Source organism: Ursus arctos, unplaced genomic scaffold, assembly GCF_023065955.2.
Source record: "Ursus arctos isolate Adak ecotype North America unplaced genomic scaffold, UrsArc2.0 scaffold_9, whole genome shotgun sequence".
NCBI lineage: Eukaryota > Metazoa > Chordata > Mammalia > Carnivora > Ursidae > Ursus > Ursus arctos.
In genome coordinates this window covers 68,976,819-69,003,525 of record NW_026623111.1, presented here as the reverse complement: position 1 = coordinate 69,003,525, position 26,707 = coordinate 68,976,819, and the positions used below count along the sequence as shown (strand labels likewise).

General features: G+C 40.9%; 1 protein-coding gene and 1 long non-coding RNA gene across 3 annotated transcripts in view; one reads left to right on the top strand and one right to left on the bottom strand.

Annotated features, from left to right (window-relative positions):
* Positions 1-22: 22 nt before the first annotated feature.
* On the bottom strand, positions 23-19,594 carry LOC130543199 (uncharacterized). Of its 2 annotated transcripts, XR_008958360.1 has the most exons (5): positions 16,195-19,594; positions 13,231-13,319; positions 9,779-9,863; positions 5,675-5,745; positions 23-5,107 (listed from the first exon to the last, which is right to left on the bottom strand). It is a non-coding gene; the product is annotated as an uncharacterized LOC130543199 (long non-coding RNA). The 2 variants fall into 2 exon arrangements; XR_008958359.1 differs by lacking the exon at positions 9,779-9,863.
* Positions 16,810-26,707, top strand: part of PPM1K (protein phosphatase, Mg2+/Mn2+ dependent 1K) — a 22,498-nt gene continuing 12,600 nt past the window's right edge. Inside the window, exons 1-3 of the mRNA XM_026509753.4 lie at positions 16,810-17,026; positions 23,006-23,539; positions 24,387-24,487. Of these exons, the coding sequence (XP_026365538.1) occupies positions 23,100-23,539; positions 24,387-24,487 (541 nt within the window). The 5' untranslated portion in view covers positions 16,810-17,026; positions 23,006-23,099. The remainder of the gene's footprint in view (positions 17,027-23,005; positions 23,540-24,386; positions 24,488-26,707) is intronic.

Sequence of the window (26,707 nt, the reverse complement as noted above, 5' to 3'; positions counted from 1 at the left end):
CGAGAGAGGAAACATAAGCAGGGGGAGTGGGAGAGGAAGAAGCAGGCTCCCAGTGGAGGAGCCTGACGTGGGGCTGGTTCCCAGAACACCAGGACGCTTAATGACTGAGCCACCCAGGTGCCCCTCTCTCTCTTTTTTTTAGAGAGACAGAGTGAGAGAGAGAGCAGGGAAGGAGGGGCAGCAGGAGAGGGAGAGAGAGAATCTTTTTTTTTTAATTTTAATGTTTTTTTATTATATTATGTTAGTCACCATACAGTACATCCCTGGTTTCTGATGTAAAGTTCGATGATTCATTAGTTGCGTATAACACCCAGTGCACCATGCAATACGTGCCCTCCTTACTACCCATCACCAGTCTATCCCATTTCCCCATCCCACCTCCCCTCTGAAGCCCTCAGTTTGTTTCTCATAGCCCATAGTCTCTCATGCTTCATTCCCCCTTCTGATTACCCACCCCCTTTCTTTATCCCTTTCTTCCCCTACCAATCTTCCTAGTTCTTATGTTCCATAGATGAGAGAAATCATATGATAATTGCCTTTCTCTGCTTGACTTATTTCACTTAGCATTAGGAGAGAGAGAAGCTTAAGCAGACTCCCCGCTGAGCACAGAGCCTGAGGCAGGGCTTGATCTTGTGACCCTGAGATCATGACCTGAGCCGAAATCAAAAGTTGGACACTTAACTGACTGAGCTACCCAGGTGCCCCCAGTTTTAGAACATTATTATCACCTCAGTGAGAAACCCTATACTCATTAGCATTTATTCTCCATTGTCCCCCAAACTCCCACACTCCACAGCTAGGAAACCATGAATCTACATGCCTCTGTAGATTTGTCTATTCTGGATATTTCATATAAATGGAATCACACAATATGTGGTCTTCTGAGACTGGCTTCTTTCATGTAGCATTATGGTTTTGAGGTTCATCCATGTAGGAGCACATATCTGTACTTCATTCTTTTCTATTGCTGAATAACACTCCATCATATGGATGTACCACATTTTCTAAATCCATTCATCAATTGATGGATTTTGGGCTGTTTTCACCTTTTGAGAGTTATAAAGAATGTTACTGTGTACATTCGTGTACATGCTTTCATATGGATAGTTTTAATTTCTCTTGGGTATATACCTAAGAACAGCTAAGAATGGTAAGTCTATGTTTAATATTTTGAGTGACTACCAAACTGTTTTCCACAGTGAGAGTACAATTGTATATTCTCACCAACAATGTACTAAGGTTCCAATTTCTCCACATGCTTGTCTCACTTGTTATTGTCCATTTTATTATAGCCATCCTAGTAGGTATGAAGTGGTATCTTGTGGTAGTTTTGATTTGAATTTCCCCCCTTTTTAAAAGATTTATTTATTTATTTATTTATTTGAGAGAGAAGGGGGTGGGGAGGGGCAGAGAGAGAGGGAGAGAGAGAGTCATAAGCAGACTCCACATTGAGTGCTGATCCCAATACGGGACTCAATCTCACAACCCTGAAATCATGACCTGAGCTGAAACCAAGAGTCAGATGCCTAACTGCCACCCAGGCACCCTGATTTGAATTTTTCTAATGAGTAATGCTGTTGAGCATCTTTTCATGATGTGATATTCATGAGTGATATGTATATCTTTTTGTGGGAATGTCTATTCAGACCATTTGCCCATTTATAATTTATTATTATTGAGTTGCAAGAGTTCTTAAATATTTTGAATACAAGTCTCTTATGAAATTTGTAACTTAAAATATTTTCTCAGGCTAATTGCCTCCTAGCTTAGCTTTGATGTAAAAAATGTAATAGCTGCTATCACTACCCACAATTCTGGGGTATCTGTGAGGTTTTTTTCTCACAACACTTCTTTTTTTTTTTTTTTAAGATTTTTTATTTATTTACGTGGCAGAGATACAGCCAGCGAGAGAGGGAACACAGCAAGGGAGTGGGAGAGGAAGAAGCAGGCTCCCAGTGGAGGAGCCCGATGCGGGACTCGATCCCGGAATGCCGGGATCACGCCCTGAGCCGAAGGCAGAGGCCCAACGACTGCGCCACCCAGGCACCCCTCTCACAACACTTCTGTCACCAAATGCATGGGTTTTCCCCCCATACCAGTGGATTCTCCAACTCTCTGGACACTAAGTAGGTATCCTACAATTCAATTCAGTTCTGACACAAACCACCCAGAGTTAGCACAGACCCCACAGTTTAAGGACTCAGTCCCACAAGTCTGCCCCCACTTTAGCTTGTCACCTGTACTTCTGACTGATCAGCTATAGATGGGAGGTTCGTCTTCTTCTTTTTTTTAAGATTTAATTTATTTATTTGAGAGAGGGAGACAGAGTAGAGTGGGGGCAGAGGGAGAGGGAGAGAGAATCTCAAGCAGATTCTGTGCTCAGCATGGAGCCCCATACAGGGCTTGCTCTCACAACCTTGAGCTCATGACCTGAGCTGAAATCAAGAGTTGGACACTTAACTGACAGAGCCACCCAGGTTTCCCTAGATGGGAGGTTCTAACGATCCCTTCCTCACACTCAGTTAATTTGCTAGAGCAGCTCACAGAACTCAGAGAAACATTTTACTTACTAGATTACTGGTTTATTATGTAAGAATATAACTCTGGAACAGCCAGCTGGAAGAGATTCATTGGGCAAGGTGTGCGGAAAGGGTGTAGAGCTTTCATTCCTCTTTGGAACATAACACTCTTCCTGATTTCCATGTGTTCAACAACGTGAAAACTCTCCAAACTCCAACTTTTTAGGGTTTTATGGAGGTTTCATTATCTAGGCATGATTGATTAGATCATTGATCACAGGTGATTACCTTGAGCCCCAGCCTCTCTCCCCTCCCTGGAGGTTGGAAGTGGGACTGAAGGTTCTAACCCTCAAATCAAGTCTTGGCCTGAAGCTATAGAGGAGTCACTAGTCAGGAAATTCTAAGGGATTTAGGAGCTCTGTTTCAGGAACTGGGGACAAAGACCAAACATGTATCTCTTATGTATCACAGACATAGATTGGATTGAGGAGGAGTGGAAGAAAGAAAAGAGATTCCAGGTTCATTATCAGTTCAATTTCATTCATTTCCCATATTAACAACAACTATCTACTTGCAAGCTATTCTCAGTGTAGAGAAACTTCAAGAAGCTTATGGTCACGACATAAATGAGTGGAATGGTGACTGCTACGACTGCGAAATACCAGAAGCAGAAGGGTCTCCAAGGTCTAGCAAGTGTCTGGGACAGGAGTAGCTCCACAAACATCTGCTCAATATAACTGAACTGAGGAGGTAAGAACAGAACTAAAAGATACAGCAGAATATAGAAAGTGACACAAAGTCTAGACATCTCCTGCTATAGCTGTCTACATCAGTCCTTGAGTTTTAATTGGGGCAGAAGATGGAAAAAGTGAAGGCAAATGTGAAAGAAATGAAGAGAGTTGAGAAGAAATACTTTAAGAACAGATCAAGGAGCCCAGTGGTCAGGAAGAAAACCTGGAGGGGAAAGCCTAAAAATTTAGGTACGAGTCCTAAAAATTTAGGATTTTTTAAAAGCACTCCCCTAGAGGTCATCAGGCTGAGCTCTGTCCACATCAACCATTAAGAGATTTTTACAGCCGCACTGTTCTGTGCCACACAATGTATGAAATAGGGTCAAGAACAGCGAACGCTGAGGGGTATTAAGGGCCGAAATAGCTGAAGGGGAAAGCAGCAGAAATCATGGCACAAGTTGAGAACAGAAGTATTTAGGTAATTTTTAGTTCTATTTTCTTTCCTGCTTCCATAACTGAGGGGTGGACCCAATTAGGTCCCCTGCAATTTTCTGATCGTGGCCAACTTTGCATGCATGGTATTTGCTTGATGTAATTTCCTCTGGGACAGTCCTCAGTGCAGCAAAGACTTTGCAAGGAAATGGAGGATTCTTCATTCATTCATTCATTTGACAGATTTATATTGAATGATTGGTTCTGCTTTAAGTGTTGGGGATATTACAATTTATTTATTTTTTTTAAAGATTTTTATTTATTTATTTGAGAGAGAGGGAGCACGAGCAGGGGGGAGAGGGAGAGGGAGAGGGAGAAGGAGACTCTTCACCAAGCAGGGAGCATGACTCAGGACTCGATACCAGGACCCTGGAATCATGACCTGAGCTGAAGGCAGCCACTTAAACAAACGAGCCACCCAGGTGCCCCGGGGATATTACAATTTGAACAAAAATCCACCTCCCATGGAGCAGACAGTCTGAGGGACGGCAGACATAACTAAGCGAATGAATGGGTAAACATCCACGGTGCTGATCCGTGCTCTGAAGATGAGAGTGGACAAGGGGTAGAGGAGACGGAGAGCTATTTTAGGTGGGTAGTCAGGGGAGACTCCCCTAATGCACTGCGGAGTAACCAGAGGCCTGCAGGACAGGAGAGAGTGGTCCCCTGAGCTGTCTCCAGTAGAGGCCAGAGCGGCAGAGCAGAGCTGCCCAGGGAAGAGTGGATGATGGTCGGCGGAAGAGCCAGGAATAAGGATATAATATCGTTTCCATTAACCCAACCCATTTTCTATTCCTAGCTTCCTTTCTGTTCTATTTTATGCTTTCTATGATAGGTTTTATTGATAGGCTTGAGCTTTTCAACCATGTACTAGTATATTTATAATTCCTCCAACACGCTATATTTTGAAGAGATGACTTGCATTTTCCATGGAAGTCTGGCCCTCTAAATTTCATGCCACAGATTCAGATTTTTTTAAAAAAATTATTCTTTTAGGAAAAGCGATTCAAAGATGTGTAGTAGCTACCATATGGCCAAGCACTTTGGCTTGTAAGTATATACTCAAAATAATGAAAACACAAATCCAAACAAAAACTTGTACATGAATGTTCATAACAGCATTCTTTGTAATAGCCCCAAATGTCCTAACCTAAATGTCCATCAGCTGATGAAAGAATAAACAAAATCTTGCACCTATTAAAAAAATTAAAAATGCAGAATGGAATTTTATAAAACATATGAGAGCAATCAGTTGTTTGCAATAAATGTCAAAACTTGTCTCACCGCAGAGAAGTCTGGGGGTAGTTGTATCTTCTTACATGATGGCAGCCTTCCAGGAGGCAGGACGCGCAAGCTGCCAGTCCCCTAAGCGGGGAGGAATCGAGACAATGTTGCTTCCCGGTAGTTTAGCGGTTAATGCAGTCACAGGCCAACCCAGATTCAACAGTGTGCAGAAATAGACTCTACCCTTGATAGCGCAACAGCATATGAGCACAGGAAGGGGAGAATTGGAGATAAGCTATCATAAAGATAGAATTGGTTGGGAACTAGAAAACAGATTTAAAATGTCAGAAGCCACTAACAACTAAAGAGCAACCTACATTTTAAGTAATTAAAATTCAGATAATATACACTTGTCTGAGGCTGAGTGTACTTCTCTGTCTCTTGACTTTGAGCTTAGACATAGATATTATCTATCTATTGTTTCATATCAAAGACCTCAGCTCACTTAATCTCTAACTACATTTGAAACAACTGCTTACACCTTCCTTCTTGAAATCTGTATTGCCCTTCTCTCGCTTTCTACTGTTTTTCCTCCTACCTCAATGCTACTTCTTTGTCTCCTTGCTCAATCATCTTCCTTTTCCCAACCTCTACATTCTGCAAAATCCCAGTACCTTGGCCTCCGGCCTCCTCTCCATCCTTACTTACTCCTTAGGTGATCTTGTCTTCGTGGCTTCAAGTTCCAGGCACACACTGATGACTCCAAAAATCACATCTCCCTAGAACAAGAGATGAATGTATTTAAGTGCCTATGCAAAATTTCTATTGTATGTTGACTAGGCATCACAAATTTAACTCCCCCAAGGAAAACCCTTGATTCTTCTTCAACTCCACTTGGAGAATTTTCTACCTAGTCCCTTTGTTGCTCCTCTTGGCCCCCCTGCAGTTTATTCTCTTCACAGCAAAATGAGTGATCCCTTTCAATCATAAATCCGTTCCTGACACTCATCTGCTCTCTTTCCCTGGGTCTTCTCAATTATGAGAATAACATCCAAACTTCTAATCTTGGTGTATAATGCCTTACGGATTCCTGTCTTTCTCCAGCTGCCTTTCTGCTTAATTTCACTCATTAGCCATGCTCCTATCGTGTTGGCTTCCTTGCCACTCGGCAGCAGGGCCTTTGTGCTTATCTTGTCCTTTCCTTTGCCTGGAGTACTTTTTCTTCAAGGATATGCACGGTCCATTCCCTCCCTTCTATTATGGTTTCTGCCCCCTGAGTGCCCCTGACTCTAAAAGGTTTTCCCCTGGCTTTCTCACCTCACATAGCACAAATCCCTGCTCTATCCCATTATTCATTGTTCTTTTTCTACAGACCATTCATTGGTACAGAAAGCAAAGAATATATTATCTCTGTTGTTCTATCTTCCTTTCTCTAGTATGTTCCACAAGGACAGAAATTTTGTTTAGTTCACTGCTGTATCTTCAGCTCTCAGAACAGTTTCTGGTACATCAGAGGATGCACTAAATATGTATCATTTGAATGAGTGAACAGCCATTTACTGAACAAACAAGGAGAGAGAGTTGCAATAAAAAAAGAGGAGGAAGAACAGAGATATTTTGTGAGCAGGGGACACTGCCAGAGACGAGCCTAGAGCAAGGTAGGGTGTTGTAGGCAACGGCAGAGAATAGTCAAAATTCCTCACATTTACTAGGCTGTCTAAAGCCAGGAATAACTCTTCATACTTCACACATGTTCATTTAGGTAATCCTCCCAAAAAGTATGATTTGAGAAATACGACCATCTCCTTTTACATGCAAAGAAACTGAGCATAGGGAGCTTAAGAAACTAGCCCAAGGTCACAGCTCATAAATGCAGAGCCAGAACTGAAACAGGCTGGCTGTCTCCAGAGTCTTGCTCGCCACTGCTGTACTACATAGCCTCTCAGACAAGCCGGGGATGAGGCCCCTGAATTTATACTTACTTCACAATATTGCTCAGAGTCAATCCTGCCTACAGTCTCGGTGTCTTTGCTACAGGGATCGTAGAAGAAATACCTCTAATTTTGCAAAACTTTTCTACCGTTTGGCATATCCTCGGTAGACTCTCTGGCCTAGTTGCCTGTTCTTAGGAGTTATGAGTGCACGTGGTGTGAAGTAGCACTTGACTGGGGTGCTAAAAGCTTGGCCTCTAATTACTCCAAGTCTGTAGTTGCCAGCTCTGTGGTTGAGGGCAAATCCTATCACCTCGCAGCGTCTGCATTTAATTTTCTGAAAAATGAAGGGGAGAGGAAGAGGAGGAAATAAATCCGAAGATACGTCTCAGCTCCAAAATTCTTTGATCACATTGACTGTTGGTCAGGCAAAAGGACTTCTGGGCCTTCTCTCTCCCAAGCTCCCCATTTAGTCCGGAGTTAAGAAAGAGGTGAAAGGTCCCCTGGTGGCAGCATGGCTCTGTTATGATCCTTATCTCCAGTAAACCTGCTGGCTGCTCTGCCTGCTCAGGGGCGCAGTTAGGAAATCAAGCCTTCTTTTGGAGTAAAACTTTCTACATCAGTCACTGAAAAACAGACTGAAAGTAAATTCAGCTAATTCCAGTGTAGCGAGCCAACATTGCAAAATGGATGATTACTGTTTTATGCTTTCTGTCCCAGTCAGAGCTCTTGCTAGCTGGCTAGTCTCAAGTAAATTCATCCTTCAGGTTCAATGTATATTCTACTTTAATGGCTCATTTTCTCCCCCTTCACTGCCTCAGAGTGATGTGTTCTCCCCTTGTATTTTCTCTAAACATGGACGGCCCCCAAGCAGATGATACTATATAATCTCTACCTGGTGAAACAGAAAATGCTCCCCCCCCCTTTATTTTCCATTTACTTTAGCTGTAATCTCTGTTCTTTCCTGGTGCGTGAAGTTTAGTTAGAAATTTATGCTCATGTGTACCGTGTGTTTCACTTGTGGAACACAACAAAACAGAAAACTAATTTTTGTTAAGCAATTGACAGAGCCAATTTCTGTTAAGATAATGTAAAGTTTTCAAAACAGAGATGAGAAGGAACATATTTAACACATCGATGAACTATGTACAGACAGTGTGGGAAGGGGATATACTTTGAAGACTGAGAGTCCTGGGTTCAAATCCCTGCTATTCCACTCAATGTTGTGTGGCTGAGAGCAAGTCATTCACATCTCTGTGCCTCAAAATTCACTCATCTGTAAAATAGGGATAACGTTACCTACATCAAACGGCTGTGGTGTGGACGTACTTGAGTTTTCTCTAAAAGTTGGCATCTAACAGATGTTATGGCAGGGAAACAAAGATGTTTATGGGGCCAGAGGGAAGAACACATAAGGCATCAATGAGTTGCACTTTCTCTTTCTTTTTCTCAAGAGGTAAATCGCACAGCAGTTAAGAACAAACTTTGGAGCCATGTTGCAAGGATTCAAGTACCGGCACTGTCATTTATAAGCTATATGATCTCAGGCAAGTTCCTTAATCTCTCTGTGCCTCATCTGTAAAATGGGGATGATAATAGTAACCCTATCTCATAGGGTCGTTGAGATTAAGTGAGTTAATATGTGTAAAGCATTTAAAACAGTTCCTGGACAGAATAAACATTTGTAGGGCTGAGTGCGATGGTTAATTTCATGTGTCAGTTGGACTAGGCCAAGGTACCCAGATATCTGGTCAAATATCAAGCTTCCATGTCTCTGTTGAAGGTATTTTTAGATGGGATTAATGTTTAAATCAGTAGACTCTGAGTAAAAAGCAGATTCCTCTCCAGAACGTGGGGACCTCATCCAATCAGTTAAAGGTCTTGAGGAGGAAAGACTGACATCCCCTAAGGAAGAAGGAATTCTGCCTGCAGACTGCCTTGGGTCTTGTGCTGCAGCATTACTTCTTCCCTGGGTCTCCAGCCTGCCACTCTGCCACAGGACCTTGGTGCTTACTCTTTCCTCTGCCCTGAATACTTTTCCTTCAAATATATCCATGGTCTGCTCCCTCCCTTCAGATTTGGACTTGGCAGCCCTCACATCACGTGAGCCAATTTCTTAAATTTCAGTCTCTCCCTCTCTCTCTCTACACACACACACACCCCCACCCCCACCCCCCCCACACACACCTTATTGGTTCTGTTTCTTTGGAGAACCCTAATACAGTCAGCGATGATGATTTGTGTTTGAAGCCTGAGTGATCCTCTATACTGGTTATTCAGTGAGAGTAATCACATGGCAACCTTTCACTTTAATCCTCCCACTTCTGAAGATTGAAGAAAACTAAGAGGAGAAAATAAAGGTTTGCCTTTTAAAAAGGCAAGGAAACAAGGAGGCAAGAATGCTCATGGCAGGTTTAGAAAATGATGTGTTTAGGTGGAATAAGGGCCCACTTAGGGAAGTGGTGGGTCATAAGGTTGGAGAACAGCAGGAGCAGCCCAGGAAAAAATCTAAATACCAACCTTGGAACCTCAGGATTTCTTTCCCCCCTATTGGAAATGGAGAGCTACCCAAGCTTTGTGAAAACAGTGTGGTAAGATGAAAACACACATCAGCGGTGTAAGATTCATCAGGAGGAGGGAGAAACTAGGGAAGGAGAGAACAGGTAGAAAATATTATGTGATCTTGCATCATGCAGTTATACACATTTCATCACCGAAGAGCATCAAGCATCTGTTTCCTTATTGTTTTCATTGGGTCACATTTTAGGCCAGGTGGTGGTTCCTCATGTGAGCAGACTGATGTCCCTCTCTTGGTCCCCTTCCCTTTTTTCCTTTGCTATAACTCTGCTCTCCTCCCAAGTCCCAGCTTCCTGCATGTTACCTGGTCTATGTGAAGGTAGGGTGGCAAAAGGGAATGACATTTTTGTTGCCCTTTCTGATCTCCAGAAGTCTTTCCTGGTTTCAACCTGGAAGGAGAAGTGTGAATTCGTATTTTCTTTATATTAAAGCATCTTCAAGAAAACAGATGTGTTTTGCTTTCTTTCTATAGCAGAACCATTATATGCTATGAGTTTATTTGAGTTCGAAAACCTTTTCCTGGAGGATTTTTGTATGTAAAATCTAGATCACCCAAAGCCAAAGTAACTTTTAAGTGGTAAATGCTAACCCTGGTTTGAAAGTCTATATTTAACACTGCCAGTGAAAGAAATGCAGTTGGGTACTTTCCCAGGCTATGCTAATTAGCTGAAAAAGAATACTTTCTTTGCTGCCATTGGTAGAGAAACTGACCAATAGAAGAGCAGTTCAGCACCTACACCCACTCTGTGCAAAATAAGGAGATGTGTTTGTACACGCCAATAACTCATGCTTTGGGTTGCCTCACAACCAGTGACAAGCGTGCCTTTCATCATCTCTTACAATGTTACCTTCAGATTCTGAACTTTAATCTAAATGAGACTGAGAAAAGAGGAATGAGTTTAGGAAACCAGATATCATTTCTAATAGGTTATAAGCATACACACTTCTGACATTACAGATTTTGAAGGCAATGGCAGTTTTTCTTAATACTGCATGTATTTTTCTGCTTATCCACTTATATAAATCTAGTTATTTGTACGTTCATTTCATTCCACTGACAAGAAATGTATTGAATGTTCTTTATGAAGATTACAATGAGAGTTTTGGCCTGTTTTAGCCATATCCTAATAACAGTATCTTAGCAGATATTACTCAGCAATAAACACTGAATTTTAGATTCTTAAGCTATAATTTTCACTGTGTGTGTTTTTTTTTTTAAGATTTTATTTATTTATTTGACAGAGAGAGACAGCCAGCGAGAGAGGGAACACAAGCAGGGGGAGTGGGAGAGGAAGAAGCAGACTCCCAGCAGAGCAGGGACCCAACGCAGGGCTTGATCCCAGGACTCTGGGATCACACCCTGAGCTGAAGGCAGATGCTTAAAACTGAGCCACCCAGGCACCCCTATAATTTTCACTGTGTTAATCTGTACCATTTCCCACAGCTAGAAGGGCGTCATATTAATTTGTCTACATGTTGCTTTATAGGTGGACCAAGGGTTTTCATTATTTTTTTTTTAGACTGGCTCTTTATAGGCTCCTCCAATGCATTGTAAAATCTTCAGAGTAATAATGCTTATTTTTATGGGATATTTACATTCTCTACCTAATTTAATTCTTGCAGCAATTATGTAAGTTGGCCAGGACAGGTTATACTTAGTGCTATTTTATATCTGATGAAACAGGGTCACAGTGAAGTTGGCTACTTATCTGAGGCCACACACTGGTCAAAAGCAATGTTGGAGTCTAGGCTCAGGACCCAGGCAAGGTACCTTTTATTTAATTACAAGATACCTCTCAAGAGTTAGAAATTTGTTTTTTCTTTCTTATTCTTTCTAGGTAGACTTGTATAGTATTCAGCAACTGAATATCCCTAACTTAAAAGAGAGACAGAGACAGGAAGGAGAAGATGAGCCACAAGACTCCTAGGAAAATATTTAGAGAATGCCATGTTTTGTTTTTTTTTTTTTTAAGTAGGCTCCATGCCCAGCTTAAAATGTGGGGCTTGAACTCACAACCCTGAGATCAACACCTGAGCTGAAATCAAGAGTTGGACGCTTAACTGACTGAGCCACCAGGTGCCCCATACTTTTCTAATTATAGCATTTATTATGTACTGCTTACTCTCCCACCTCCCAGTTTTCATAAGAGCAGAGATCTTGTTTATATTGTTCATTCATTGCTATAAGCCCAGAGCCTAACATACATAGTACTTGATATACTGCAGGAACTTCACAAAAAGTTATTGAAAAAATGAACAAAAATTTCTCTTTCACTAAAATTGCCCCAAGGAAAAACTCAACCAAATGATTTTATTTATTTTATTTAAAAAGAAAGTTTTATTTGTGTAAGTAATCTCTACACCTGACATAGGCTTGAACTAAGGACCACAAGATCAAGAGTCACATACTCTTTCAACTGAGCCAGCCAGGTGCCCCAATCAAATGATTTTAAGCTGGAGCTACTATCTGCATCAGTCAGGATAGGCTAGGTTAAATTAGCTCGAGATGCAGTAACAAACAATATCAGTGGCTAAAAGTCATGAAGGTCTGTTTCTCACACATGTTATATGGCCATCATGGAGCATAATTCTGCCCTTCTGGTCACTCAGGGATCTAGATTGATGGAGAAGACATGATCTAGAACACCGCTTGTTGCAATGCAGACAGAAGTGGGCCCTAGAGGGTCTTACAGAGGAATATTAATGCTCCAACTCAGAAACCCTGCTCACAAATTCATTGACCTGAACTAGTCTCAGATACCTCACCTTCCCATAGCATCAGCCACAGAGGGGCCTGAAGCTGCCTGGGTGGTGGAGAGGGGGAAATACTTGGCAAAGGGTGCTAACGACTACCAGATTTCATTTCCTTGATTCTGAGCTTTTGTGACTTAAGTAATAAAGTCCAATTTTGTTGTAACCTTTCCTGCAATACATTTATAAAATATGATTTTCCTCATAATGGCCCTGTATAAGAATGATGCATGGTGAAACTAAATACTTAAATAAGGTCAAATAGAAAAGTCAGAGGTGGAAATGGAAAGATAATTCAAATCTCTCTACCACTAGTTCTTTTTTTTTTTTTTTTTTTTTTTTTTTTAAGATTTTATTTATTTATTCTACAGAGAGAGAGACAGCCAGTGAGAGAGGGAACACAAGCAGGGGGAGTGGGAGAGGAAGAAGCAGGCTCATAGCAGAAGAGCCTGATGTGAGGCTCGATCCCAGAACGCCGGGATCACGCCCTGAGCCGAAGGCAGACGCTTAACCGCTGTGCCACCCAGGCGCCCCTCTCTACCACTAGTTCTAGATGGAGCTCATTTATTCTATATTTGTGGAGGTAAATTATACATGGGGGGAAAAAGCAACAATTATATTCTAAAGCAAAATCATTGCTGCAAGTTTTAATTGGGTCCAAGGACAAGACTTACAAATTCTTTGTGTCGGGGCATCTGGGTGGCTCAGTCAGTGAGATCCAGTCTGGGGTGGGCGGGGGAGGGCAGCTTCACGCTCAGCATGGGGTCTGCTTATGATTTTCTCTCTTCCTTTCCCTCTGTCCCTTCCCCCTCTCTTTAATAATAAATAAATAAATCTTTTAAAAAATTCTTTGTGTCAGTGTTATGGAAATTATTCTGGTGACACAGAGAAAGGACATCTGGGCTAGCAGTTCTGGAGAGAATGGGCTGAACTATGGGAAAATACATCCTAGTATTTCAAGTCCCTGTTTAGGCATGAGGACAAAAGTAGCATACAGATACTCACCTGGAAAATTGCTGATTCTAAAGTAGGAGACCAAAGAATATTTTCCCTCTATTCTCCTGAGTTCTCTGGCTGGAGACCTGAAAATTAAACTGACAAAAGACAAATTAACAACAACAACAAAAAAGTTGTGTTTTCTGTTTGAGTAAGGTGGCTTTAATGCCTTAGTAACTCTAGCAAATCAAAACCTAAGTCTCTGTTGCTTGAAGTTAAAAAATAAAAACCTAACGACAACCAATCACAAACAGCAAATCAGGCTTTCCCAAATAAAGTTAGAGCCAGATAATTTCCTTGCTTTGCTTTCCTCTCTCTCTATAAAGTCCTGCCTCTAGCTCCTATCCATGGAGCACTCCTAACCATTTCTGGTTTGGGGCTGCCCAATTCCAATTGATTTTTGTTCAATAAACTCTTAAAATGTTTAATATGCCTCTGTTTATCTTTTAACAGTTCCATGTTCGTGGTTCATTAGCCCAAATCTCAAATGGCTTACTCAAGACTCACATGTCCTCACTTCATATTTTATAAGCCCCCATGCCACCCACTTGCCCAAAGTCTCATGACCTCTCTTGCGTATAATTTCCTGATAGTCATTACTATAAGACCGTTGAATTCTTTAAAATATAAAGTGAAATACAAAGGAGCTCAACTTAATGAAGGCATGGAGTGTTGTGTCCACTTGATTCTTTTGGACATTATGGAAAGATCCCTCATGCTCAGTACATGTACATTTGTACTACATTTGCTTCAGAGATTCAAACAGCCTAAGTATATAATTCAAAAGAAGTAAACTACTGGTGTTGTTTGTTATCAACTGTGGTAAGATATGGAATGGTATGGTTTTTTCTTTCTTTCTTTCTTTCTTTCTTTCTTTCTTTCTTTCTTTCTTTCTTTTCTTCCTTCTTATTTATTTATTTATTTATTTATTTATTTATTTATGAGCGAGATCATGAAGAGGGGTAGGGGTAGGGGTAGTGGGAGAAACAGGCTTCCCCCTGAGCAAGGAGTCCTGTGGGGAGCTCAATCCCAGGAGCCTGGGATCATGACCTGAGCCAAAGGCAGATGCTTAACTGACTGAGCCACCCAGACGCCCCAGTGGTAAGGTTTTCAGATGTAATTCCAAGGACTGCAATAACATCAAACATACGCATATTCTTCAGGGCCACCTAACTGATCTTGTTTATCATATGAATAGTCTATTAGAATAAAGGATACAGCATCATCATGATGTTCTCAAATGCTGGGCATGCGGTCTGCAAGAACTTAAAAAGAAGGTCAAAATGTCAAGCATAATTCAAAATGTTTTAGGTTTCCAAACTCAAATTTCCCACATCAACAGTTCTTGTTGTTGCCAAAAGCTTTCACGTTTGTGAGAGTAAAGTCCTTCATTATCTGGTCCAAATGTTTGAGATATTGCAATATATGGTACTACATTATTGATGAACAGTCAAAAGTAACTTAATTGTTGGGGCACCTGGGTGGCTCAGTTGGTTAAGTGTCTGCCTTTGGCTCAGGTCATGATCCCAGGGTCCTGGGATTGAGCCCTGCATTGGGCTACCTGCCCAGTGGGGAGCCTGCTTCTCCCTCTACCTCTGCCTGCTGCTCCCCCTGCTTGTGCTCTCTCTCTCTGTGTCAAATAAATGAATAAAATCTTTTAAAAAAAAGTGACTTAATTGTATTTAAACCTCAGCCCCCAAATTCTCCATCAACATAACAGCCAAGACATGTAGTAGAATGTACATAGTAGCACTATGGGTCATAGCTCCAAACTAGAAACTACTCTAACATCTTTCAAAAGAATGAAATCATAAATTGCAGTATAGTCACAGAATGGAATAAAATGAATGATCTACAACTACATGCAACAATATGGAAGAACTCATAAGTATAAAGTCGAGTAAAGAAGCCAAACACAAAAGAATGCCTATTTTATGATTTTATATATGTCAAGTACAAAGACAGGCAAAACTAAGTCTGTGTTGTTGACAGGATAGGCAATGACTGGAAGGCAGTGTAATGGGGTTCCTGGGTGTTAATAATGTTCTGTTTTTTACTCTGTGTTGGATACAAAGGTATGTTCAGAATGTGAAAATTCATTGAGGTATATCCGCAGCTTGGAATGTGTGTACTTTTCTGCATATATATTATGCTTCAATGAAAAGTTAATGAAAGAAAGAAAATTCTAGGAAGCCCAGGAAAATTGAATTTCAACCCAGCATAATAATCCTCCATGTCATTACCAGAATTTGTGGGTCATCAATGTAAGAATCAGTCTCTAAATAGAGTAGTCAATGAACTGGATTCAGAACAGTTGTCCCAGGAGCAGGATACCTGATATGTCAAAACAGGCTAATAATTTCCCTCTAAAATCTCCAATCTCTCTGCTTTTCCCTTCTTTCAGTGATATCACCATAGCTTAAACCAGGTCATGTCCCACCCTGAATCTCATCTGAGATGGTCTCCTCACCAGTTTCCCCATAGCCTATTCTACCTGTTCTCTACACATTAACCAAAGTGATGTAAAATCTAAACTAGATCCTTTTCTTTCCTTGCTTAAAATACCTCAATAGGTATTTTAAGCAAAAATACCATTAGACTTAAAACATGAAGCAAACTCCAAGACTTGGGTATATGGTTTGGCCTCAGTCTACCTCACCCACCTCATGTCATGCTGCTCTCTCCTGCTCTCTGTGCTAGAGCCATACTGGTCTTCTTTCTGTTCTCCCAAAATATCAAACTGTCGCGTCTGAGGACCTTTGTCCTCTCTGCCCAGAACAATCGTCGCTTTTCAGGTTCCTTGGCTGACTGACTGATTTCCTTCTCACTCTTCAAGTCTCTGTTTAAATGGCAGCTTATAAAGTTCTCTTATAACAACCCTCCCTATCTAATGTCAACCTCCTATTATTCTCTATATCCACACTTGGTCTATATCCGTCCTTGACGTGATTCTTGTCTCATTTGCTTGTTTACCTGTTTGCTCCGTTTTCCTCATTAGACTGTAAGTTCCATGAAGGCAGAAATCACGTGTATTTGTGTCAGGATTGAAGCGCCAATGTCTGGCAGTGTCTGGCATACAAAAAGTCCTCCATAAACACAGAAATACTTGTCAAACGAATGAATCGACATTCCCAAGGGATCACAAGATGCCTGTTCTGTCACGAAGAACATTGCACTGTGAGTTTTCCAAAGAATAGCAGTGAAACCAGATGCCTTTCAAGCCCTTCTGCCCAGGCAAAATGTTGGCATTCGTTCTCGGTTTTCTAGTTGTCACAACGACTGCCCCCTTGCCACAAGGGACACACACCCCTCCTCGACAGGCGGGCACTTACCCAATGTCCCGATCCCACCCACCTCCCAGGAGTCCCTTCATTGGCCCTACTGTCAAGGCCTCCGGGGGGGCGGGATGTCAGCTCGAGCAGCTACTGGCCCAAGTAGACGTCTCTCTAGCGCGAGCTGCTTGAAGTCAGCCAAATCAAATAGCAGTTGCGGGGAGGCTCGGTCCTGTTGGAATCTATGATTGGCTGCGATCTAGGGCCCGGGCGGCCGGCGCACCGCCTCTCCGAGCGCGGATTGGCCAGAGCTGCCGTCAGTCAGCAGGAACAGCCTTCCCCCTCGCCATCTGGCTCACTGCGGGTGAAAAATTCTCGAGATTTTCCAGCAGAAGAGCCAGTGGCTGTTCTAGGTGCTTGCTCCAGAAAGCAGAAAACCGCGGGGAAGGCAATCTTACTTACCCAGCAGCAAAGTCTCTTCCCCGCCCTCTGTTAATTAATTAGAAAATTTCCAGGGACGTAACCATCGCGAGGTAAGAGCATAGAGAGTACACTTCATTTATTTCTAACAGTTTATGATATTATTTATAGGCGGGGTCGCATCCCAGCGCTCAGGGTTTGCGGAATGAAGAGTAAACGGAGGGTTCTTCAAGGAGGGGAGGGGAAAGGTAGGTTTAAATCCCCCAGCCCCACAGTCAGCGTCTGGGTTCTTTGTGCGTCGCTTTCTTCTCTTTGGAGGTCATGAGCAGCAACTCCGGTCGGGGGCCCACCCCCGCTGCGCTGCCGGCAGTGGGCGTTTCCCGCCGAGACCCCGGCGCTCGGCCTTGAACTTGACTGCAGGCTGGAGGCGCCACCATTGCGAGTGGAGTGGGCCGGGGTTGGAAGACAGGAGAGACCATGGACCTGATGGTGAAAAGGGCGGGAGCTGCTCGTTCGCGTTTCGCCGTAGCGAGGATCCGGGTCGCCCTGCTTGCACCCTGGACTCGAAGATGCTGCAGGGGTCAGCGTGCCGTCTCCGTCGCAGATGCAACCGGGGTGAGGGAGACGTGGCGACATCCGAGATCTGTGCGGAGAGAGGGTGGATGGGAGGCGGAGACCGGGCGGCGGAAGGTGCTGGAGGGAGCCCAGCCATCTGCAGAGCGGCGCGGGCGGGCGGGTGTGCTTCCTGCTGTGTATCATACTGGCTACTCATCTGTCAAGCCAGCGAGCGAGCCCAGGATCCTGAATTGTCCGAGGGTGAGCGTTTCAGGGGACCGGAATAGAGCAGGATGCAGAGCCCTGGTTGGTGCCCATCTGAGGATGTGGGTTTTGCTTTGCCAAGAGAGGCCTTGTGGCGGGTTTTTGTTTTTGTTTTTGTTTTGTTGTTTTTTTTTTAAGCAACAGCTTCATGTAGTTGCGAGATTTCACAGGAGGCGACAAAGACGAGACTCCGAGTGGAAATAGCCAGGGAATTTGGAGTCCCTAAAGCTCCACTGGACTTTCTGAGCTTCAGACTGAAAATGTGCAGCAAGGCCTCTTAAGCCCTTTGCACCCATCCTCCACCCGTTTGGAGGAAGGAATGAGATTGTCGTCGGTTTCAAAATGAGTGACAAGTGACGGATTATAATGGTCTTGAAGAAGAGTAGTGATATCATGGTATTAGAGGAAGAGAACAGATGCACCACTGGGGTAATAAAATAGTGACAATTTTTGAGTAGTGAGTTTTGTTAATGATTTTTTTGTTCCAACCGCAGTCACTTTCTACTGATGACTGACGCAGGCACCTCCCTTGACTAGAATCTTAGAGAAGAGGAAGGAAGAGGGGAGATGTGCTGTTGATGTAGTATGGAATGTCAAGGAAAATCCTTAAATGAAGTATAAAGGTACAGGTTTGGAATGTGGTCTCTGAGTTGTAGCCACATTAACAAAGATGTTTTAAAAGATAATCTATGGAATTAGAACCATGAATACTTTTCACGACTTTCATTCCTCTATTCACACATCTAAACATGTTCACATCAAACCCAAGGGGAATCATTTGGGGTTTTTATTGTTGTTCTTTCCCTCATGTAGACTATTACAGTTTGTTTCCCTTCCTCGCAGCAGAGTACTGATAAGATATTGGAGTCCACATTTCCTGAAATACTTTCGGGAGGTTTCCATACCATTTGAATTTATTGGGATGCATTGGTTTCTTTAGAAAAGTTGATAAATATTTGCTTTGAGAATATTAAAATTACCTGTGTTTCTTTTGTGGAAGTTACTGATGTGAAGATACCTGCGTGCTACTTTATAATGGGCAAATATGAATATTTTCTTAAATATTTTTGCTGGAGGGATAAATCTAAGCAGCTTTCTGTAATACTGAACCATAGAATGCTGGAATAATTTTGGCACACACCTGAAATTACAACAATAAATTGTCCTTTTGACCTGCTTTCAGCAGTCAACAGTTTAACTCAAATCCCCAGTGTATCCTCCTGCCAGAGACAGTGACTCTCTTACCCAAAAATAAATTTGGACAGCCCTGAGATATTTAAACCATTGAGGGGTTATAAAATGGGAATGATATGAAGATGTGGCATAGCAGTCTTGTAGCTGTATATTGTGGCTTTTCTTCACCACCTTTTATTTTTAAATCAAGTATGTACTTCAGAAGTTTACTACAAACCAAATGCATTTTTTTCCCTTCCTGATGCATTTCACCTGAGATTTCCTCCTCTCAGGATGTGGGTTTTCTGTGCCTTACTCTTGTGCTCTCAGAGCTTACTTCCAGTTTAGCCCTCTTTGCTGAGAATCCCTCCTGCTAGTCATAATTGTTAAACCAGGTGCCAACATTTTTCACTGGTCAAGAGTTCCGTGTCAGGACTTTCAAGTATCATATTAAACTGTTAAAACATTAAGGAAGTATATGGAGAAGGCCTGGTCACACAAATCAATGTGAAAATGATGAAAAAGGAAAATGTTTTCAGGCATTTATTTATTGACAGTATATAGAATATATAGGGTTTCTCTGTGTGTATATATGTATGTGCATACTCACATTTTTAAAAATTCGTGTGATTAAAGTAAATTTGTGGGTCATACATTTTTTGTTTTGATTGGAAAATAAAAAGGAATTTGGAAAAGTTTGGTCTGGAAGGAAGATTGTCCATTTTTTTTCCCTTTTGATCTATGACTATCAATATAGTTTAGGTTGCTGATATAAATAACCTGTTCTGTCACTAGGATTCCAGCCAAGTTCTTTATTTTCTTGCTTAGCATAGTTTTTGCATTTTATTTTTCTAGTTGAATATGGTGTGTGGGTAATGTGTTCTTGTGCTCTTAGTTGATTTAACTCTTGCTCTGACATTTTTGTGTCTTCAAACAACTTTCAAGCAGAATTACTTCTACCCCTTGACTCTTTTGGATGTCTTTTACTTTCAAAGTTTGAATATAAATGTTCAAATGGTTTATAAAAATAAGCTAGTCTTGATTTCTGACTGAGAGATTGACATAAAGAATTCCTGAATAACTTTTTTTTTCTTTTGAGAATGATAAACAGATGCCAATTTATAATTGCTGAACTGACAAATAATAAAATATCTCCTAGGTGTTTGTCAGTTTGTTTTCCACTCTTTCTGTTATGAAGAACACTGATGTGTTGTTTTGTTTTGTTTTTTCCCCTGCAGACTTCTTCCATATCATAAAGTATACTCTCTTGTCTGCTGGTCAGTGTGTAGTCATTTCTATGGGCATTTGGAGGACTGGGGGCAGCTGATGGCTACTTCCTAGCTTGAATCTCTGGAGGAAGCTTTTCCTGATGTGCAGGTTTAATTCAAAGTAGTTATTTAGCTTGAGAACACAGGTCCTCTTTGAATTGTTTCCCCAGGGAATATGGAGATTAATAAGATTTAGTTCTATTGCATTGAAAATATACAAAGTCACCTGCTTACGTAAGTGGTGCTGATCTAGTTTTGTAAACTAGCTGTATATCTGGCTCACATTTCATCTATGCCAAAAGTATTCCCTAAAGTAAATGTTTTCCTATAACTGTTCTGCTTACTTTCTGAGATGATTGTGGACATAATAAGTGAGGAAGGAGGCCAGGTTGATGATTGATTTTAAAGAAACTGCCTAACTTGCATTTTATTTCATTTTTTTAAAAGATTTATTTATTTTTTTATGTCAGGGAGAGAGAGAGAGTGAGCCAGAGTGTGAGGAGGAAGGGGCAGGGAGAGAGAATCTACAGTAGACTCTGTGCTGAGCACAGAGCCCAATGGTGGGGCTGGAGCCCACAACCCGTGAGATCAGGACACCAGCCGAAACCAAGAGTACAATGTTCACCCAATTGAGCCACCCAGGTGCCCCCTTTTATTTCATTCTTAAATGTTTCCAGTGGATATTTGTTTCCTGCTAAAAATGCAGCTCTGGGTTTTGTTTTGTTTTGTTTGGAGGAGAGAGAGAGAAGAAAGACAAGAGTGCCCTAGAAGAGCTGCAAAAATATTTACTCAATATTTATTTGCTTCTAATTCTAGAACTCTTGTTTGAAGTAGGTGAATGACTGCAAAATGGCCCAAAGCTGAATATTGCATACATGGTTTCAGATTGAAACCAAAAGAATAGGACTTAGCTTATACAAAAACAGACTCATTATATTGTGCACTGAAACTAATATAATGTTGTATTGTCAGTCATAGCTCAGTTTAAAAGAAAAAAGAATTGCACTTCACTAATTTCTGGTGCACTCTTCAAATATGAGTGGTTTCTAATAAATGCATCTTAAAATTTTATTTTTTTCTATATGGTATAAAGCTGCTTTGTGAATTATCTCCATCAATAATCAGTGCTTAGTTCCCTATCATAGATTGTATTATAGTTTGAAATTTCTTCATAAGTCCTTACCCTTATTTAACATAGTGTTGGTGAATAAAAATACCACCTTCAATCAGAAGCAGAGGAATAAATACCTTTTTTTGGTAATTTAATGTTGCCTTTCTTTGATACTTGATAACCAGAGATACTATGTCTCCTCCACCCGTAATGTTGTCACAGAAGTGAGTTTCAATCTTTTATACATGATATTAGCTAAAGGGCCAAGAAGGAATGGTCTCCTAAGTCTTTCATGGTACATTAATTCTTTGGGAGGCCTGCTATGAAGGCAGGGCGCATGTTTTTCATCGCATGGATATCTAAGGGTGCTCTTTGAAACTTCATCTTTTCACTCTACTGTTTTATTTACTGTTCTTACACAGAGCTAGACTGATTTCCAAAAATTTATTTGAAAATGATTATTTGAAGTCTGCAATGCATTTACTGACTGGTTCACTCACGTTGGGCTTTGTGTGTGTGTGTGTGTGTGTGTGTATGTGCCTTTTCCTGAGATATATTTTTTCAAGTCCACTTTTTATTGTGAAATAATTCAAACATACAATTAGAGTAATACAATACCTGTATGCCCTCCACCAGCATTATCAAATCTTGACATTATGCTATCTTTTCCAGTTGGTTTTTAATACATAAAGTAACAGAACAAAGTACTGTGGAGTTGAATTTTTGCTTAGAAACTTATTTGTATGGAAAACTGCCAGAAACACAGCCCTTCCTGCAGGGGTGTAGGAATTCCCCCTGACAACACCCAGGGTAGGATTCAGCTTTGGGACAGAGTCCAGAAATGGGGGTGCAGAGTAATAGTTTCAAAGAAATGTAGTGTGGTTTCAGGCACTAGCTCTGGCTGTGGTATTCCACAGCACGCAAGGGCTGGGCTGCTGGGTGTGTAGATTGGAGACCAGCAGCTGTTAATGTAAATGCATAGATCAGTTGCTCAGAAGCCACAAAGTGGTGCCCCCCAATCCCAGTGATCACACACATCGGAACTGGCTCACCCTTGTGCCCGTGGGAGTGTTTGCACAAACCTTTCTGCATGAACCATAGTAATGAAATATGTGAAGTTTAGTAAGTTGACAAACCTTAAAACAGAATTTAGATCCTAGATGGTGTCTTTGCCAAAACTTGGGCACTCTGAGTGCAGAACTGTCCTAACAATTCTATTAATCAATTACTTTTCTTATTTCTTTCCCCCTGAGGAGACTGGTACTGTCAACATTTGCCCCTACCTTTTCTAAAGAGCAAAGGAGTTAATGAAGGGAAGAATATTTATTTACACCCACAGTTTATATTCTTGCTATGCGAAGTACAGCCTTGCTGCATCAGCAGTTTGCTGTCACCAGGGAACTGGCTCGAAATGCAGAATTTCAGGCTCCACCCCAGACAGACTGAAACAGAATCCGCATTTTAACAAGTTCCCCAGGTGACTGTAGGTTGAAGTTTGAGAAACACTTGTTCTATATGCTATATACACATTGTTAAACTTTTATAGAATTTAAGCACTGTGAAAGGGGTAGGTAAATTGATTTTGGTTTTGATCCACTATTCTTAGAAGTAGGCTGTTAGGTGCCACATTCTTTATGGCCTTAGGCTTTGGTAATATCTAATGATACATCAGTTATATGTGAAATTACTGATGGAATCTCTCTCTCTCTCTCTCTTCTCAGTCGCATCGTTTTTTGTTTTTGTTTTTTTTTGGAAGACATTCCATTGTCGTTCTATTGACCGTTCCCTCATTCCTGAGTCCTTTGGAGTTGAGTTATGTCCACAGCTGCCTTAATTACTTTGGTTAGAAGTGGTGGGAGCCACGTGAGAAGGAGAGTGCTGCTGAGCTCCCGCCTACTGCAGGACGACAAGCGGCTGACACCCACCTGCCATAGCTCCACTTCGGAGCCTAGGTGTTCTCGGTTTGACCCGGATGGCAGCGGGCGTCCAGCCACCTGGGACAATTTTGGGATCTGGGATAACCGCATCGATGAGCCCATTCTGCTGCCGCCCAGCATTAAGTATGGCAAGCCAATTCCCAAAATCAGTCTGGAAAACGTAGGCTGCGCTTCGCACATTGGCAAACGAAAAGAGAATGAAGACCGGTTTGTCAGCGCTCAGCTAACGGATGAGGTCCTGTACTTTGCCGTGTATGACGGGCACGGCGGACCTGCAGCTGCTGATTTCTGTCACACTCACATGGAGAAATGCATCATGTATGTACAATGACTTTCGCTCTTGACTTTGCAGTTTACCTTATACTTCATGTTTAAACTTTAACCTTTTGGCTGAGATGTTCACTGTTAACCTAGTTGAGTGGTTCCATACCATTGTTTTACGAACAAGCGGTAGCTTAAGCATCCCACTTATTACTGGTGGTTATTACCATTCCACGGTGTATGTTTTGACAACTCACCTGGTGAGAGCATTGACCAGGATAACAGCACTTTGATTTGTGATCATTTCAAGCTAAGTAACATAAAGTACATGATCTCATGTATAAAGAAAAGCATTTACTCCTACCAGTGCCCGACATATAGTACTTCAATAAATGATAATTCTTCTTGCAAGTGGTATGAATAGCTTTAGATGATTGACAGTAGTATGGGGAAAATGCATTTAACGAGGGTGTTTTGGAGATCTTTAAAAAGTTTATTTACTGCAGTTATTATTAATGTATTTTGGGGATCATATGACTTGAATTAAAAGAAGGGGAGAACATATGACTGTTGTCATCCTGTGTATAGTTATTCATGCTGTTGATTTATTCATATTTTGAACTCAGTGACATAAATTTATTTGAAGGAATTTTGACCTGTCAGGATTGTGGATAGAAGTATTATTCTTTAAGGACGGAGACTTGGACTTTTATTGTTCTTAAAGGCTTATCTCCATGTCTAGTTATTTCCTAATTTCATTTGCTGATCTGTGGATTTTAAGCATCTGAGAGGCAAACCATGGAGGTCCATTGTATGGAATAACAGCTAGCCAGAGGGACCTAGATGAAGAAGAGAAACTTATTATAAAATGATTGTTTGGGACTCTCTTTTCCTTTCCACAAAGGGATTTGCTTCCTAAGGAGAAGAACTTGGAAACTGTGTTGACCTTGGCTTTTCTAGAAATAGATAAAGCCTTTGCAAAGCACGCCCACCTGTCTGCTGATGGTAAGTAAAACAATCACATTCCTTAGGATCTTGGGGCATATCTAATGAAAGGAAACAATTTAAGCCTTTGGGGTGGAAATGTAAGTTTATTTGTGAGGATGCTTATGTGGAAAGTGATTTTATATAAGGAATAACTTTAAATGCCGTTTGGAATCCAAAGTAGTGTCAGTACTTCATTTTTAAATGAAGTATATTGGAGAATTTTTCCAAAAATTGAAGCTCTAACATGGTTCTGATACTGAATTTGAATTTTTAAAAGATTTAAAAAATTTTTAAATTACTCTTTATATGGACTGGAGGGCCATACTATGGGAGGGTTTACTGCTTTTGGTTTTTTAGATGAATCTGATGACAAAGTACCGAAATACACTATAGGGTAATCTTGTTTAGCCACGTAGTAATTGCCCAGACAAGAAAAAAATTGCTAACTGGTCCTAAATAAGAAAAGACAATGGCTAATACGCACTACTTTGTTTAATTAGAAGGAAGATATGTTTTCTCCCACTTCTAAAAGAGTTTGGTCTTGCAGCTTTGTGGTAACTAGTGATATTTTTGTTTTTATTTGTTAAACACAAGGACACGTCAGCTGATTTTTTAAATTTATGTACTGTATGTCCTTAAATTTTGAAAGTAAAATGTTTCTGATTTTGACTAAACTTATCAAAAGCATTCAGAAAAATGTAGCTAGTGTTTTCTAGTTAGCTGACCCCCACATCTTTTGCTCCTAAAGGTAATCTTGAAAACTTCTGCAGTGACGTGTAAATATATGCATGCAGAACTCATTACTGATTTGACAGTGAATCACACAATATTAATCTGTGTTTGGTTCATCTTTTTATTTAAAGGACGTCAGAGCACCACAGAAATAACATTTCACAAGTTTCAGTTGGAGAACAGAGGGATGGAAATTCTCCTCATTTCACTGATAAGGCCCGCCGCAGAGTGAGGGCTGGGGTTTTCCTGGCACCCACAGTGTTTAATGACGAGGATTATAGAGGATGACTAGGATAGCTCTATTCACCATCTTACACGATTTTTTCCTTCCCTTTTTTGAGAACCTTACTGTCATCATACTTTTTGGAAAAGCATTAGCGTCCACTCTCTTTGTTCAGGGATTTGTTTTCTTGTTTGTAGATCATTCGGCCCATTTTCTCTTCTCTTTCATTCCTTTGGACTTTTTTCCTTCCAGCTGGCTCCTCACCTTTGAAAATAGAGGTTGAGAGAAGGTAAATTGTAGGTATAAGATTGAGCTCTTGTTCCTAATGGGTAAAATCTAGGAGGTAGAATGGAACAGTCAAACACTTTCTTGTAGTTTCATTTTTATGACTCTGAATATTGGCGTGCTCTTGTTTCATCCATAACCAGGTTGGCTGTATCTCACACCATTGGTGTTTATTGGCTGTAATGCAGGTGGTGTGCCCAGCTTATTGTTATTATTATATTTCTTCTTCTGTCAGAAGAAAGCACTCAAGTTTATCATGGGGAGTGTGGGGGCCAACAACCAAAACATTAACCCTTCAGGGGTGCAGTCAGCCCTTTGGTAAAGGATCTGATCAACAAGGGTGCTGAAAACTGAGACTTGGTGTAAAATATGAGAGGACCCCTTTCATTTTTATTAAATAAATTATAATTCAAGGAAATTTTGAACTTAGGGAAAAATTTGTTTAACTTGCCTACCTTAAAGGAAACTTTCTAAAGGTGCCTTACTCAGAGACAGTTGTACAAAGAAAGTAATCATAAAAATATAATTTCTAATAATAAATTTAAACTGTATTTATTTAACTTAGTTCGCCTGTCATATGCTTTGAGTTAATGATCCCAGAACTTTTATAAGATATTCTAAAATTTATTTTTCATTTAATGGCCATTTGTTTGCAAGTATAATGGAGCACAATGGAATGATACTAGTGTGCTACTAAATACTAAAGGAAAGGGGTCTACTATGACACTGTTGTTCTTAAATCTTGTTTTGTATGTATTCTTATTGATCACTTGGTCTGTGTGTGTGTTTTTAAATAAGTATTTTTGGAACAACTTGAAAATTTATACTTAGTAAATGGCCAAGGCTTTCAACATTGTTTAAAATTGCCTTTTGATATTCGGGGCCTGTTTTATCAAATATATTAAAGCCACTGAAGATAGATGGTATAAGTTGTTTAACTTTTCAATTTGTGAATTAGAAAAAACATGCCGTTTCACATTTCAAGGTTATTATTTAAA